The sequence below is a fragment of the Salvelinus namaycush genome, chromosome 15, assembly GCF_016432855.1.
Source record: "Salvelinus namaycush isolate Seneca chromosome 15, SaNama_1.0, whole genome shotgun sequence".
In the NCBI taxonomy this organism is placed as follows: Eukaryota; Metazoa; Chordata; class Actinopteri; order Salmoniformes; family Salmonidae; genus Salvelinus; species Salvelinus namaycush.
The window spans coordinates 25475099-25491628 of NC_052321.1; the positions used below are offsets into that span (position 1 = coordinate 25475099).

General features: G+C 41.8%; 2 protein-coding genes across 7 annotated transcripts in view; both read right to left on the reverse strand.

The window, feature by feature from the left end:
* Window positions 1-729: 729 nt before the first annotated feature.
* Window positions 730-7641, reverse strand: LOC120059901 (zinc finger FYVE domain-containing protein 21-like). The gene is made up of 7 exons (XM_039008973.1): window positions 7480-7641; window positions 4118-4168; window positions 3741-3909; window positions 3232-3307; window positions 2949-3040; window positions 1425-1555; window positions 730-1256 (listed from the first exon to the last, which is right to left on the reverse strand). The coding sequence occupies exons 1-7, from the start codon at window positions 7603-7605 to the stop codon at window positions 1221-1223; spliced, it is 681 nt and encodes a 226-aa protein (XP_038864901.1). The 5' UTR covers window positions 7606-7641; the 3' UTR covers window positions 730-1220.
* Window positions 7642-10105: 2464 nt separating this feature from the next.
* LOC120060352 (kinesin light chain 1-like) overlaps window positions 10106-16530 on the reverse strand; it is a 33195-nt gene continuing 26770 nt past the window's right edge. For 3 of the 6 annotated variants that reach the window (XM_039009588.1, XM_039009586.1, XM_039009587.1), the window contains 3 exons: window positions 14759-14889; window positions 13072-13138; window positions 10106-12185 (listed from right to left, as the gene is read on the reverse strand). In XM_039009588.1, the coding sequence (XP_038865516.1) occupies window positions 12120-12185; window positions 13072-13138; window positions 14759-14889 (264 nt within the window). In that variant the 3' untranslated portion in view covers window positions 10106-12119. Of the gene's footprint in view, window positions 12186-13071; window positions 13139-14555; window positions 14598-14754; window positions 14890-16530 lie in introns of those variants that run through there. The other 3 variants (XM_039009589.1, XM_039009590.1, XM_039009591.1) reach the window with 3 other exon arrangements.

Genomic DNA, 16530 nt, shown 5'->3' on the forward strand with positions numbered 1-16530 from the left:
TGCCAAGAAACCACTACCAATAAGAAGAAGAGACTTGCTTGAGCCAAGAAACGAGCAATGGACATTAGACCAGTGGAAATGTGTCTTTTGGTCTGGAGTCCAAATTGAAGATTTGTGGTTCAAACCACCATGTCTTTGAGATGCGGTGTGGGTAAACGGATGATCTCCGCATGTGTATTTCCCACTGTAAAACATGGAGGTGGTGTTATGGTGTGGGGGTGCTTTGCTGGTGACACCGTCTGATTTATTTAGAGTTCAAGGTACACTTAACCAGCATGGCTACCACAGCATTCTGCAGCGATACGCCATCCCATCTGGTTTGGGCTTAGTGGGACTATCATTTGTTTTTCAACAGGACAATGACCCAACACCTCCAGGCTGTGTAAGGGCTATTTTATCAAGGAAAGTGATTGAGTGCTGCATCAGATGACCTGGCCTCCACAATTCCCCGATCAACCAAATTGAGATGGTTTGGGATGAATCGGACTGCAGAGTGAAGGAAAAGCAGCCAACAAGTGCTCAGCATATGTGGGAACTCCTTCAAGACTGTTGGAAAAGCATTCCAGGTGAAGCTGGTTGAGACAATGCCAAGAGTGTGCAAAGCTGTCATCAAGGCAAAGGGTGGCTATTTGAAGAATCTCATAAAATACATTTTGATTTGTTTTACACTTTTTTGGTTACTACATGATTCCATAGGTGTTACTTCATAGTTTGTCTTCACTATTATTCTACAATGTAGAAAATAGTAAAATAAAGATTAACACTTGAATGAGTAGGTGTTCTAAAACTTTTGACCGGTAGTGTATATTTCACTAGAATCAGTGAATAATCTGTCTGCACTGAAAGCAGAGCATAGACAGAATATATAAAGAAACTTCACTTGAACTATGTGTCACAGACCCTACATAATGCTTTTAAGGTAATTTGTCACATTAATGGTGGTGAAGGGAAAGGGTTATGCCAAGTGTCTTATGTCTATTATAGCATTACATAGATAGCAGTATTAGGATGGGTTATTGGCCAAATAGTTCAAGTGACGTGTGGCTAAAATGCACTGTCGGCATTTAGAGAATGAGAGACTTAAGGGTAGGAAGGAAAACACTTGGTCTTTGCCATCTCACTCTCTAGTCATCTTTGCAATGAAAGGGAAAAGGGGGATACCTAGTCAGTTGTACAACTGAATACATTCAACTGAAATGTGTCTTCCGCATTTAACCCAGTCACTGGTCCCGAGCTTCATACAGCAGTTTGGCACCCTGTTAGGGAACAGATGTAGTACAGGCAGAGCTATACAAAATAACTATACAGCCATATACACACACAGTACGCAATGGCGGGTCTGAAGCTTGGATATCACAACATACATTTTAAGTCAAATATAACATTCCTATTAAAACACAAGCCAGACTGTTATTGTGGTGTACCTTGTGCATGGCAGCAAGCCAGGAGGAGGCGGTTTTCTTGTCCTCTGCTGCCTCCATGCGTAGCTGCTTGGGGTCCTGAGAGCCCATTGGTTTGTAGTGGAGCAACATGCCACTGGCCCTGCAGTTTCCACCTGGATACAAAACACAAAGTTAGGCAAGGTTCAGTAACACACTCACTATACTTGTATAGACTCAAGGCTTTAGCTCAGATTGAAACCAAAACAGCTACCGGATGTTCAAACTAATGAACTTTGCGAGAAACGTACATAATAACAAACAAAATGATAAAGAAACCTAGCAATAGACTTAACAAAATGAGAACTTACAGCAAGTGTACAAAACATTAGATACACCTGCTCTTTCCATGACAGACTGATCAGGTGAAAGCTATGATCCCTTATTGATGTCGCTTGTTAAAATCTACATTCCAATCAATTTATGAAGGGGAGGAAACGGCTTAAAAATTCGTGCTTTATTAACCTTCGAGACATGGATTGTGTATGTGTGCCATTCAGAGGGTGAATGGGCAAGATAAAATATTTAAGTGCCTATGAACGGGGTATGGTATTAGGTGCCAGGCACACTGGTTTGAGTCTCAAGAACTGCAACGCTGCTGGGTTTTTCACGCTAAACAGTTTCCCGTGTGTATCAAGACTGGTCCAGCCAACTTGACACAAATGTGGGAGGCATTGGAATGCTTTCAACACCTTGTAGAGTCCATCATCTGATGATTTGAGACTGATGAGGGCAAAAGGCAGTGCAACTCAATATTATAAAGGTGTTCCTAATGCTTTGTACACTCAATGTACATTTGCTATGGTGTGCCCTAATGAACATGAGGGGCAATGAGACAGGCAGAGGGGCAATGAGATTCACTCTGGGTGTATAATCACACACATAATACCCCCCCCCCATGGAAGCATGCATACGACAAGGATTTTAAGGATGTTGCCTTTGTTCTACCACTGATATCAAATGCATGTACAATGATGGCAAAGGCATCCTTATCAAAAGCAGGGCCACAAACTGCAGGCAGATGAAGATAAGATGGGGATGAATAAGGGAGAGTGGGGGGCAAGGGAATATAACAGTGCTAACCTTCAGAGATATACTGACTGTCCAGCAGACTGGTGTAAGTGTGTATGTCATTCTCTAAGGCCAAAAGCAGAAGGGCCAGGCCGCCCAGAGGCAGGGTGAGAGAGGGAGAGAGTGTTAATAATATAGCAGAGAGGAAACAGTCAGGTACCAACACCAACTTACTGTACTTACCATGCTGTTGGATCAGTTATGGGGTTTCAAATCAATACAATGAAGAGACAAAGTAATCAGAATTTTACTGTGGATTTATGATTACACTTCTGGTCATAAAGAGGAGAGAGCTAGTTCCTCCACCCACCGGAAGCCATAATGTCACTTGATCAATAAGCTTTCAACAAGCTGCACTGTATCACTGCTGTACTCTCGTACTGAGGGAGATAAAGCCAGGCTGTTAACAACCACAGGACATCTGATCCAGAGCCTTACCTTCGGGGGTGGACTCCTCTGTCAACACCTGCATACTGGAGATCCGAGACAGCTCCACCTCAAAATGGCTCTCCCCATCTAAGAAGAGATACCTGAGGAGAGGGAGAAATAAAAGAGCAAGAGAGGAGTTGAGACAAAGTGATGTACTGAAAGTCTTTCAGGTGAACAATTTGTATTTTTCTAGTGGTTCTATCAAAGCATGTACTTTCAGCATTAACCTAAATAACTCCATTCTAGATACGTTTCCTGTGTGCCTGTGTGAAATATAAAACACTCACGATACCTGTGGTTGTTGGAGAGACGACACATCATGGTCTCAGACTTCTCGGAGGTGCCCAAAGTGACAATAAATGTACCACCTGAGTTTGACAAAGTAGTAATGTTACCAATGAGTCAAATGAGTACACAAGCATGCCAATCAAAAATCCCTAAGAATCCATCAAACTGTAGATACCTCCCAGTCCACTGGTGTTGTTATACTAAGAATACAGCATTGATTGACCATGCTAACATGACCCCATTAGTCCAACATGCTACAAGCCTTTGTCTCCAGTTCCCCCTCCCCACAGTATGTCCCTGCCACTGCAACCAGCCCTTGCCCTGGATCTCATCATGCTGCTAATGGGTTTTTCATTACAGGCCTGGCTGAGTGATGCAGTGTGGAGGAGTCTATTTAGAACCACACTGGCTAGCCCTGCTCACTACAGTCCCTATACACACAGCTGTTAACATAGACAGGTCTGTGTGTTTGGGTGTCCTCCTGACACGATTGATTCTTCCCTTTAAACTCACCTCCCATAAGCACTTTAAGCTGTTTGTCATAGAACTCCATTTCCTTCTGGGAGACCCGGCTGCACTCTCCACACTGCCGGACCGGGTCAACGAAGCACATCCGGGGAAGAGTCACCTTCTTACTGCAGCACTTATCACAAAAACACCGGCCACACCGCCGGCAGTGGTGCTGAACACCAACAGAACAGGAGAAGGAATGCAGAGGGAGTGATGAGGGTAAAGAAGGAATGCACAGTCCCATACATTCCAGAGATCTTAACTTTGCAAAAGCATTTAAGGGCTACAAAAACAGTTTGGGTCCACAGTCAGGTAAAGCCTAGGCCTATAACTTGTAATTTATCTGATATATTATGGGATCATAGTAAAGTAAGTCAAACCTTTCTTGTAAGGAAGTCAAATTTTTTGGTGCACTGCATACAGCTTGGGCACTGTAAGAGGAACAGGACATTAGCCAACAGTTAGTTGGTTCACTCAAGTTCAAACATGGACACAACAACCTCTATCACAGTTTAAATGGATTACCAAAATACCTCTCCCTTTCAATAACACAATCATCACAAACCTCATAGTAGCATAATCCCAGACTGTAAAGTAACACTGACTGTTTTAAAGTAACTGTCCAATGAAAATATCACTTTAAAAAAAGTGAATATTCTGTTAACTCATACCCAAATAATGTTGTTGACTCATCCTATACTCATATGTGGCCAAAGCAGAAATTGGAGAGAGAAACCCCAACTCAAACACGTATCTCAAACAGATGTTTTAAAAAAATGCTTGCCATTTCCTCAGGACGAGCTGGCCAATCATCAGTCTACTTGCATGAATATTTTTCATGACATGTGTATGCCCACACTATTCCAACTCAGAAAAGCTGCTTTTTAACATTAGGGCTGGGAATTGCCAGGGACCTCCCGATAAGTTATCGCGATACTTAGGTGCCGATACGATATGTATTGCGATTCGATATAGAGATGCACAATACATTGGTGAGCATATCGGAATCGGACGATATGAGCTAAAAATGCCAACATCGGCCCGATGTCTAGTTTAACGCCGATGTGAAAAACCGATGTCAAAGCTGACGTGCATACCTAATAGGTATTACCTATATAAAGTGTGTAGATGACGTAATGATGCCACGAAAAATAGAGCAACAGAGAACAAAAGCAGAAAAATACTAAGGGCACACTTCCAACAACTTAACAAGTTCAAGTCAAGCAGTCATATATAAGAGTAAGAAAATTTCAGCGAGACAACTCAAAGGCAAAATCCATTAACACCAAGATAATGGAATTCATTGCCCTTGACAATCAACCGATCTGTCGTTGATGATGTTGGCTTTCGCCGACTGGTCGAGCACCTCGAGCCCCGGTACACACTACCAAGTAGGCACTATTTTTCAGATGTTGTCCTACCGGAGTTACACAGTATTGTTATAATGCACATCTATGAGCTACTTGTTATGGGTGTCACTGGTATTAGCTTCACGACTGACATTTGGACCAGCGATGTCAGCCCCATGAGCATGCTGAGTCTGACAGCACAGTGGGTCGATGAGGATTTTGTACAGAGGAAAGCCGTATTGCATGTTCAAGAATGTGCTGGTTCTCATACCGCTGCTGCCATTTCAATGGCATTTGAGAACATGTTTGAAACTTGGAAACATGAACACACTCTTAGCACCATTTGAACAACTGACTTGAGAAATAAGCTCAACTGTGTCTGCAGCAGACGTGATACCCTCTGTCATGGCATTGAAAGGCCTGCTCAACAAAACTGCTGACAAACTGTGGGGTTAAAACTTACAAAAGTACTCGAGGCTGTGAACAAGCAATTCGGTGCCATTCTCGCCGAGCCTCTTTACAGTGTTGCCACCATGCTCGATGCTAGGTACAATGACCGCTACTTCGATGCAGACAAGAAACAGGTTTTACGTGAAATGTTACATACACAGCTGGACAAGATGGAAACGGACCGAAGAAAAACGCACAGAAGAAGAGGCAACGGACAGAGCTGAAGCTTCACTGCTTGACATGTATGATGAAATCCTGGTTGAGACTGAACAACTTAACAATGAAACAGCACAGCAAGTAAGTGAAAGAAATAGGTTTTGATGATGATTTACTGGTAATGGGGACATGCGGAAATGCCAACAAAATAACTTTTGTGTGTGTGTGTGTGTGTGTGTGTAACCTTTATTTAACTAGGTAAGTCAGTTAAGAACAAATTCTTATTTACAATGACGGCCTACCCCAGCCAAACGCAGACGACGCTGGGCCAATTGTGCGCCGCTCTATGGGATTCCCAATCACAGCTGGATGTGATACAGCCTGGATTCAAACCAGGGACTGTAGTGACACCTCTTGCACTGAGAAGCAGTGCCTTAGACTGCTGTGTGTGTTAACTATTTAACTGTACTAGAATGTTTAAAAGGCTGCTGAAATTGTAAATATCGGTATCGTTTTTTTTGTCAAGGAAAATACCAGAATCGGCCAAAAATGTCATATTGGTACATCCCCTAATTCGATACGGATTTTATTGCAATGCAATGTTCCAAACATATTGCTCACCATATTTCATGAGAAAACAAGTTTTGATGTCATGGAAATAAGTGCTGAAAACTAATTGTCTCCCTATTTAAAAAGATGGAGAACATGCTATGAAGGAAAAATACTGGAGTTGGTGCAGGTACAGCTAACTAGCACAAAAATAATTGTTATTGACAATACATCAAATCATTTTGACTAAAACAATCCCGATTTGTAACTGTTTTGATTTCCCCCCCCATTACTATTCAACATAGTTAATTACCATTATCTGGAAGGGAGAAAATTTGAATTGTAGTTAATTATCGATCATATTTCATAGAAATGTGGAAACACTCGATAGTTACTTTAATACCACCACATCTTAAAGCTGTGACCATTCAAACACACATAGGTGGAGAGGCAGTGAGGTGTGAAGCTGCTGGGAAGGATTACTGTATTCCATCACACAGCCATGTCCCATGCCCATCCCCCACATTCATTCCCTCACACCCTCCATTGTTCCCTTTCTTTGACATTCTCTTGCAGTCCAGGGCAGCATCACTGACAACAAAACAGTGCTTTCAAATGTAGACCCAAGATCATGGACCACTGGCATGTGTACATCTCGCAGAGAAGGCGAGAAATAAGGTTTTAAGCTAACTTGCCGTCATATGAACAGCAATTACTTGCCGAGGCAGGTGACAGCTTTTGTTCTCTATTTTGGTAGACCCTGTTGGAGTTGCAAAATACTGTAGCTAGCTAACGTTAGCTACTGTAACGTTAGTGATGGCTCCATGTTGCCTACTTTAGAACGTTAACAACTGTGGCTAGCTACCGGTAGCGCTTGGCATTTACAGTTAACAAACTGCAGAGCACTGTTAAAACGAAACCCCGCTATTTCTACAATTATCTTCTTCAAATTAGATTTTAACCTAACCCTAACCACACTGCTAACGTTATCCTTATGCCTTTTTTTTTTTTTTTTTACAATAGACAATTGTGACTGTGGTAACTAGCTAGTGACAACCCTACCAGATAGAACAATGAGTCTGGTCTACTAACTTTGGTTAGCTAGTTATACAAATATTTGACCCTATTGTACTGAGTGGCCAGCAGCAGCAAGTATGCAAACGCCCAGTTCAGGGGGCCAAGTCCGTTTGTCTGAGCGGCGTTGCCCTCTTGTTATTTCAGCCCCAATAGTCACTTACCTCTTTGTCCGGGACCCACTGAGGTTCATCTAACGAAAAAGGGCTGTTAAACGCTCCATTCTCCGGGACCATTCGAAGTCCACTTGGGCTTCGAACCAATTTCTTGCCATCAGGCACTGAAGACATTTTTCCACAACCAGCAATTATAAAAATTAAAAAAATCCGCCCATACCCCAAAGACACGCCTATTTAATTGATTGACATATCCGTTATCCAATATAAATACTTGGAGTAAAATTACTGATGTCATGTGATGAACTGTATTGCGTTTTATATCAAAATGTGGGTTGGACTTCGCTGTCCGTGAGACGAGAAAAACATGCTCTCGTGTTTGTCAATAAAGCACTTCTGAATAAGCTACCTTCTTATTTATCATCACTCATCAATATTAGAATTAGAATTCCTAAAACCAGGTCTCAAGCATGGATTACACTTGAGGCCCATGCGATTTCCACAGAGTTGGGTATGGCTGCCTTTTCCTGTTACGCTCCTTGACTATGGAATAGCCTGCAGACTAAACTTAAACTTGACTCTTGTCCCCCTTGCCCATTTTAAATATTTATTGGAGAATTTTTATTTTTGTATTGCTTGTAACTGTTTCGGGTAATGCTATTGTGCTGTTAGGGAAATAACCTATGTGTAAATGTAATCTGTTGCTGTATTTTTTTGTGTTATCTGTGATCGTTTTGTTTGTCTTGTGTAGTTTCTTAATCATTGTACCTAAACTGTATGTGTAAACATGTATACGCAGGGCCCAGCTGTAAAAGAGACCTTGGTCTCAGTCTGTGTTCCTTGTTGAAATAAAGGTATAAAAAAAAAACTGGAGCAAACGCAAAGTGATGTTGTTTTGGTTTTATGACGCCACCCATTGGCTGTGCCAGTCAAAAAAGTCATGTTTTTGCTCATGAAACAATTTCTTTGCAATAGAAAATCCTACATGCTTTTTTGATTATAAGAAATACATACAACCATTAAATAAAAAGCAATTTACGGTTTCTATGCCTGTAGTTTTCCATGTGGGCCAATCAGTGAATTCTGAAAACTATGCAAGGATTGTTCCATGGGGTGTGGTTTTTGGGCATTCTTTTAGAATCCGTTTCTTTTCTTCCATTTGTTATAGTGTTCTAACGATTAATATGTTATTGTTCTTAGCTCCATCCGTTGACAACAGACATGTGAAACGATTCTGGGGATAAGCATGGGCATGGGCATGGGTGGCGAGTTGATATGTAAAACTTGACTATTCAGATTTATATTTGGCCATATAGTCTGTTAAAAATAAAATAAATATAAAAACTTTGGGAGCCATGCCATTCTAAAGATGTTTATTCTATCAGTAAGATTCATGGGAAGATTGTTCCATTTAATTAGATCTGCTTTCATGTTGTTGATTAATGGGATAAAGATATCTTTATATATACAGTGGGGAGAACAAGTATTTGATACACTGCCGATTTTGCAGGTTTTCCTACTTACAAAGCATGTAGAGGTCTGTAATTTTTTATCATAGGTACACTTCAACTGTGAGAGACGGAATCTAAAACAAAAATCCAGAAAATCACATTGTATGATTTTTAAGTAATTAATTTGCATTTTATTGCAAACAGTTTTGCGGACAGTCTGAGCACTGATGGAGGGATTGTGCGTTCCTGGTGTAACTCGGGCAGTTGTTGCCATCCTGTACCTGTCCCGCAGGTGTGATGTTCGGATGTACCGATCCTGTGCAGGTGTTGTTACTTGTGGTCTGTCACTGCGAGGAAGATCAGCTGTCCGCCCTGTCTCCCTGTAGCGCTGTCTTAGGCGTCTCACAGTACGGACATTGCAATTTATTGCCCTGGCCACATCTGCAGTCCTCATGCCTCCTTGCAGCATGCCCAAGGCACATTCACGCAGATGAGCAGGGACTCTGGGCATCTTTCTTTTGGTGTTTTTCAGAGTCAGTAGAAAGGCCTCTTTAGTGTCCTAAGTTTCCATAACTGTGACCTTAATTGCCTACCGTCTGTAAGCTATTAGTCTTAATGACCGTTCCACAGGTGCATGTTCCTTAATTGCTTATGGTTCATTGAACACGCATGGGAAACAATGTTTAAAGCCTTTACAATGAAGATCTGTGAAGTTATTTGGATTTTTACAAATTATCTTTGAAAGACAGGGTCCTGAAAAAGGGACATTTCTTTTTTTGCTGAGTTTACATTGGATACTGCCACTTAAATACTGTTGTCAGTGTGTAATACCTTGTTAATTAAATGTAAGTATAGTGGCTGGTGGGGCTCTACTTGGGGAGACCGAAGTGAGATGAGTGGAGGCACCACACATACTTCAGGGAAGTGTCTGATGCACTCCCAGCCACCTCAAACCCTCCACCTGCATTCTAATATTGTATATTTTTTCAATTTGTTCAAGACTCATTCAAGATTTTAGATTCGATAAAACATGATCACTTTTGAAGTGTTTGTATGAGGATTACAGATAGGGTATTTAATAGTCGTTGGATTTAATGAACATCCAGTAGGGGGCGCTGAGAGAACGATAATTCTCCTGTGTGTATCTCCTCTCTCCACTGCCATGCTCTGCTCTGTGATCATGCTCATTTATCAGACCAAAGAATCATAGAGAGACTAAGAAAAACATTTGTATAGTTTTATTCAAACAATTTATACCATATAATATATTTTTTCAGAACAAACACTTCACCACAGGTCAGGCTAAATGGATCAGGCCAGCACAACAGTCATCCTAAGGGAAAGGGGCTGGAAGTTTGGGTAGTTACCAATTGTGTTCCTATTGCCAGTCTAGCCCAGGACATCCCCAAACATACACACACTCAAGCCCAACCCCAAACAAAAAAAAGTTAACTTGGACAGTCTGGTGCATTGACTGTGTCACAAATAATAGGGTGATGTCATCATTAAGATTTCCCAGCAGTGTTTCACTAGTTCAGGGCGTGTTGTCCTTCTCCATAAGATTCTGTGCACCACCTCAAGTGACTCAGAAGCTGTGTTTACACTGCCAGCCTAATTCTGCTATTTGTTTTATTTACTGGTCTTTTGACCAATCGGATCAGCGCTGAAAAAGATCTCATGTGATTGGCCAAAATGCCAATTTGTGGAAAAAAGGTCAGAATCGGGCTGCCTGTGTAAACGCAGCCATTGTACCACTGCTCATAGGATTACTTGCAAATTACTCACTACTCCATGGTTCACTCTGCTCATGACAACTTGCTTGTTTATCATAAAAATATGTCCTGTTCCTTGGATAGTGTAACCGGTCTTGTCAATTTAACCCTAATTAGTAATGTTTCACCCCTCTTTAAGTCATCCTGGTGAGGGACTGGGGAGGTTCCTGGGCCTATGATGTCTGAAGTCAAATGTAACAGTCACCTTCCTTACATAAGAGAACGCTATCACACATCCCCATCAACAGACCACATTAACAGTCCACCCAACAAGCAACCCAAACCCATGTCAGTAGGATCATGTCTGTGGACCTAAAAAAGGCACACTTCGGAAACGAGCAAACATTAACTTGAAAGTTTTGAGAACAAAGTAAAACGATGTAAATGTGGGGGTGACAGCAAGTCCTATAATGGATAAATAAAAACATTTGTTGAATTTTTTGGTTGGATATTTAATCTAATGAAGTCCAAGTACTTCAGCTTAATTTCACTCTTTATACATAGTCTTACTCTTGATTCATCATTCAACATACTGAAACAGATTGGTACAAATTAGTAAACAATGTCTTTACTCCAGATTGTAACAATATTTGTATGCTATTACTGGAAAATGCATTTGATTGTAACAGGTTTTTGTGTTAAATATCTAGTGCAGTCAGTGTATATCAAAACTAGCTTCGCTAGCCATCTTCTGTTCTGTGACAATCCTGAGAAATCGACCAGATCTACTTAATGTGCCAACAGAACGATCCTGCCTCATAACTTCACATACATTTTGAGCAGTCTCTTGACATTGCAGTAACATCATGAAACTAGAAGCAGAGCTATCAGTTTTTATAGACCTCTGATACAAAGAAATAAGATTCCCCAGATCAGCATAGGAAATAAAATAAACCATAATTTACACAACCCAAATGTAAAACATAAAACTTAATACAACAAGCACATCTAGCACTTCAATAAGAACACACAGGACATCAATTTGGATGAAAGGGGGTGAGACAGCAGAGTTAAGTACTCTATTGGGACCTCCTGAACTGCTCACATATTCCATTCAAGTGACAACCAAATGATTTAAGTTACGATTTAGATCTGTGGAGGTAAGGTAGGACAAAGTAACCACACACACAGAAAATACAAAAATGAACATTCTCTCATTTGAGCACTTAACTATAAAATATAGGTGCATACTTACATCCACACACACACACATTTACACTTGACTTAGCGTTATACATTTGTCATTCATTATAACTCATCTCATATTGCTCAATATATATTGATAGAAAAAAAGAGAAAACATTTCAATAAAAACACCTAACCAGTGATGAGATCAAAGTGCAATGAGATTGTGAAACCTACGTACTGTAGCCAGCTGTATACCTACAACGGGGAGGGGGTTGTTCAGGAGACTGACCCCATGACCTCTGTCACCTCTCCACTGGAACATTCTGAGTTCTGACCTTCAATGCGCCAGGTCAGTGTGGCTGGCACTCAGGTCACGACTCTTTCTCAGATGATTATTTCGCTCCTAGAGTAGGCAGCAGAGAGGGCATAGGGTTCAGAATAGGTTGAAGAACTAAAGAGAAACAGTTAATGTACACGGTCCACATCACAGACAAAACATCCTTCACATTTCCATGGAGAAAAGGTCTGTTTTGCTTGAATATGGAATACAGACATGAAGGGTTCATGATTGATTACTGTTGAAGTATTTGGGGGAATGTAGTATACAATATAAATGAGATGCCAATATGCTGAAATCTGGTGCACTACTGTACTGCAGTCACACCCTTATCGTATGGTAGGTTGGCAGAACCAATATCCCATCATGTAGAATGGTACCATAGTCCAGTGATGCATATTCTCAAATAAATCCAGTCATATTTATCGTGGTGAACAATTGATAGCAGTCAGTTTATAAAAGGATTAACATTGGAGTCAATTAATGTAGAACGTTGCAAGTAGAATTTTGAATGGTTGCTGTTGATCATCTGATTACAGACTACTATACCTGGTTCACCTTAAGTCTAATTTCCTCATTACAGCCACATAAATCAACTGTCAAAAGGTATCATTTCCTACATCTACCGTGCACATCATTTATTACTGTGAGTTGTGACTAAGGGGTTATAGATTAGTGTACACACAATGAGAAACATGTTAGTCATTACATTAGTGACCAGTTTTTGAGATGACTGCACAGGTGGACAGGGGCAAGGGCCAGCTTGACCACAGATCACAACCAAGAGGACCATTGGGGAATTGTTGTTTCATAAAGTCTCAGAGAGTAGTGTGTAAGAAAGAGGGAGGAAAATTAACACAGGGGATGGTGAGGGAGAAGAGACCCGGGGAAAAAATGGGGAAAGATTGAGTGATGTGAAAGATGGAGTGAGAGAGACAGTTAGGCTCCTTACTTGGTAGAGGTCTCCGGTAGCCTTGTCCACCACGTTTAGAACACCCAGTGAGCTGGCTCGCTTCATGCTGCACCCAGAACAGTGGCATGCAAGGAGATGTCAGTGAGAGCCGGGTTGAGGGGTCAAGAGTCAGGGGTGAGGAGAGGGACATGTGGCCCATGGAGATGGTATGTGGGTTAATAACAAAAATGAGACTCACTCACGGGTTAGTTTCCCCAGACAATGCCCCGACACAAATACATAAAGCCATCTCTATGAGCTAAATCATAACATATGGGTTAAAGGACACACTTAACAAAAGTTGAAGAGAGTGTGACAACAAATTGATTAAAGGGAGTAGTATTCTGTGCCAAGTTCATTGAATTCTGTTGATACAGCGCTCTACTGTCTCCTGGATTAGAGAGGTCATCATAATGGGGTTAAATCGTCATTGATAAAGAGTTAGGAACGTTAAAATGGTCTGTGACAGAAAGAGCAGAAGAGAGGAAAATGAGTCAGAAAACAGAATGTCAACAAACAGATGAGGCATGCAGTAGCCATTCACTTGGAAAAGTTTATTAGTCATAAATAAAACACAGCATAGATAGATGTATTAGAATATTAAAATAAAACAAAATGCCCATGCAGACAAAAATAAATTCACAAAAAAAACACTGATATTTGCACCTTCTTTTGAAAATGTGGTGAAAAAAGGAAAACAAATAAAATATGGTTTTCATATGCAGGCATTTCAAAGCAGGCAATTAGTAGTCGTTTGGTCATCTAGAGCTCTTAACCATTCTCTATTTAGTCCTGTCTCTAGGCCAGATTGTCCCTCACAGCTGATTGAGAGTACTCTGTGTACACATGGGAGGTTGTTTTGCGTTGTGCGTATGTGAGTATTTTTCTCCGCTCATACAGGAGTAATAATGGCCTAGTTCACTATTTTTGTGGAAAAACCATTATTATTTTTAAAGCAGATGTTACTTTTTATACAAGTTATAAGGACATAAAATAGAGAAGCTCACTGCTGACTGAGGCACTAGGAGTCGGAGTCCTCTGTAGTTTCAGAATCAGTCCGACTTGCTCTGCCTGTCAGCTCAAAGCACTTCCCTCACTGGACATATCCACACAGGCAATGTAGTCTGGAATAGTACCCTGTTTCTAGAGCGTGACATTGAGCCAGTAAAAGTCTGTACCAGTCACAGTATGTGGCATTCATAGTGTATGCAAGTGAAAATGCACAAGTAACAGGCTCTTGAATGTGTTAGTTAGTGCAACCCCCAGTGGATCATTAGCTGTGCCAAACAGGACTCAGAGTTACACCAGAGTTAACCCACAGCAGAGTAGAGATCCCTCCAGGAGCAGGGTGGCTTAGTCTTTTCTGGGGCTCCCGAGTGGCGCAGCAATCTAAGGCACTGCATCTCAGTGCTAGAGCAGTCACTACAGACCCTGGTTCGATTCCAGGCTGTATCACAACCGGCCGTGATTGGGAGTCCCATAGGGTGGCGCACAATTGGCCCAGCATCGTCCGGGTTAGGGTTTAGCTGGGGTAGGCCATCATTGTAAATAAGAATTTGTTCTTAACTGACTTGCCTAGTTAAATAAAGGTTAAATACAAAAAATACTTTTTTTGAAAAATAATATTTATTTAACCTTTATTTAACTAACTGTGCATGAAGGGGTCAAAGGTGAGGAGAATAGTTACCCAGAGTTTTTGGGGTCCCACTCCCGTGAGCTGCCACCCTTCAGCTTGCGGACCAGTTTCTCACTGCTGCGGCGAATAGAGGCACGGAGTTTACTGAAGGAGCCGCTCCGCTTCAGAGAGCCGGAACCGTCCTGATGAGAGAGGTCAGAGGGTTACTTTCACACTCACATCTTGCATACACACAGGTAGAGACAAACATGCATGCAGAGTTGCACACACCCCCACATGCACGCATACTCAGTACAGATATGCATGCACGCACAATCAAAATACAGAGAATTGGTTCAGCAACTTCTTCTGTCTGCATATGTGATGGACTGTGCATGTGCTTGTTTTTGCATGTGCATCCGATTAGACTCTCTGTTGAGACAAAACATGTCGGCCTCATCCGTGTGCTATTCAGAAATGATGCTATAAAGAAATTAGAGAAGCCCTCCGAAAACATTGTATAAGGTTATGCTCACAATAGTTCTCTTGGGTCAACAGAGCAGAGCAATGTAAATTCCTTCTAAAGCTTTTCATGCTTTATTCATCTACAACAAGGTAGCAATATCCATCCTGATCAGATCTTGGAGTAACAGCTTTTCATGCTCTGTGGTTATTCACATAGCTCTGACCCCTAACCTCTGACCTATCCACTAGGACACCACCATAGAGAAGAGAAGGAAAAGAAGGAGGGGTCACTTTACCATGGTCCCGGAGTTGATCTCTACCATCAAGATTTAGACACACACACACACACACACACACACACACACACACACACACACACACACACACACACACACACACACACACACACACACACACACACACACACACACACACACACACACACACAGCAGAGAGAAAGAGAGCACACAAAGAGGCTACAGGCAAAGATGTGGGTGAGCAAAGAGTTACGCTTTATTAGTATTTAAGAGATACATACTATAAGAAGCACAGACAGGACAGAGTAGATTAGTAGGAGCCATGAAGAGAAGTGTCCAGATTCCACTCTGCAGAGTGAGGCATGTCCCACCCCTCTGTCCTATACCACCCTCTACACTCCCCATCCCCTCCCACCATCTGGCTCTGTATAGACAGGAGTACACAGGAGCTGCATTGTCTTCTGACACCCCCTCCTGATCAGGACATGACAACACTGTTAAGTTTGACATCAATAGGACCATATGGAGCACAGGATCAAACACTACTAAAGAAACTGGACAGCAGCCTAGAGCCACCACGGTACTCTGAGGGAGCATACAGTATGATGATCATGCCACCAACTCATAGAATTCACAGTATGTTAGTTAAATCACTATGAGCAAAAGCAGACCGGTATGCATCATTACTTCTAGTAAATGCTGGAAACGCAACATCACACACACCCTACTGAGAGATAGAACAGATAGTGAGGAGACAGAGTATTTAAGTATAGCAAAGAGCAAGATAAGGTAATGGCAGGAGGCAGGAGTGGCTTGGTTTGGTTCTGAGACATAGAGCCCAGCCCCCCTGTCCCCTGGTCCCATTGACAGTGGATAGGAGGATAGAACTAGGGACAGCTTGGCCCAGTAGAGTCACCAGACAGACAGCCCAGAGGAGGAGAGAAGAGCCTGAAGAGAAGACACAACTGCAAAGCTGGAGGGGTGGCAGGCGAGCTGGCGTCCGTCATGCAGAAGACAAGTACTTAGAACCACAACAAGGCATCTGGGATTATGCCTGCCGGTCAGACAGGGTGCAGAGAGAGAGGAAGAAAGAAAGAGAGACAAATTAAAGGAATACCAAGA

Coding starts and splice junctions, on each gene's coding strand:
- LOC120059901 (XM_039008973.1), bottom strand. CDS start 7,605: ATGTCTTCAGTGCCTGATGGCAAGAAATTGGTTCGAAGCCCAAGTGGA. Junction 3,308..3,740: donor GCTTAAAGTGCTTATGGGAG/GTGAGTTTAAAG, acceptor TGTCAAACTCAG/GTGGTACATTTATTGTCACT. Junction 1,556..2,948: donor AGAGGAGTCCACCCCCGAAG/GTAAGGCTCTGG, acceptor TTTTGTATCCAG/GTGGAAACTGCAGGGCCAGT.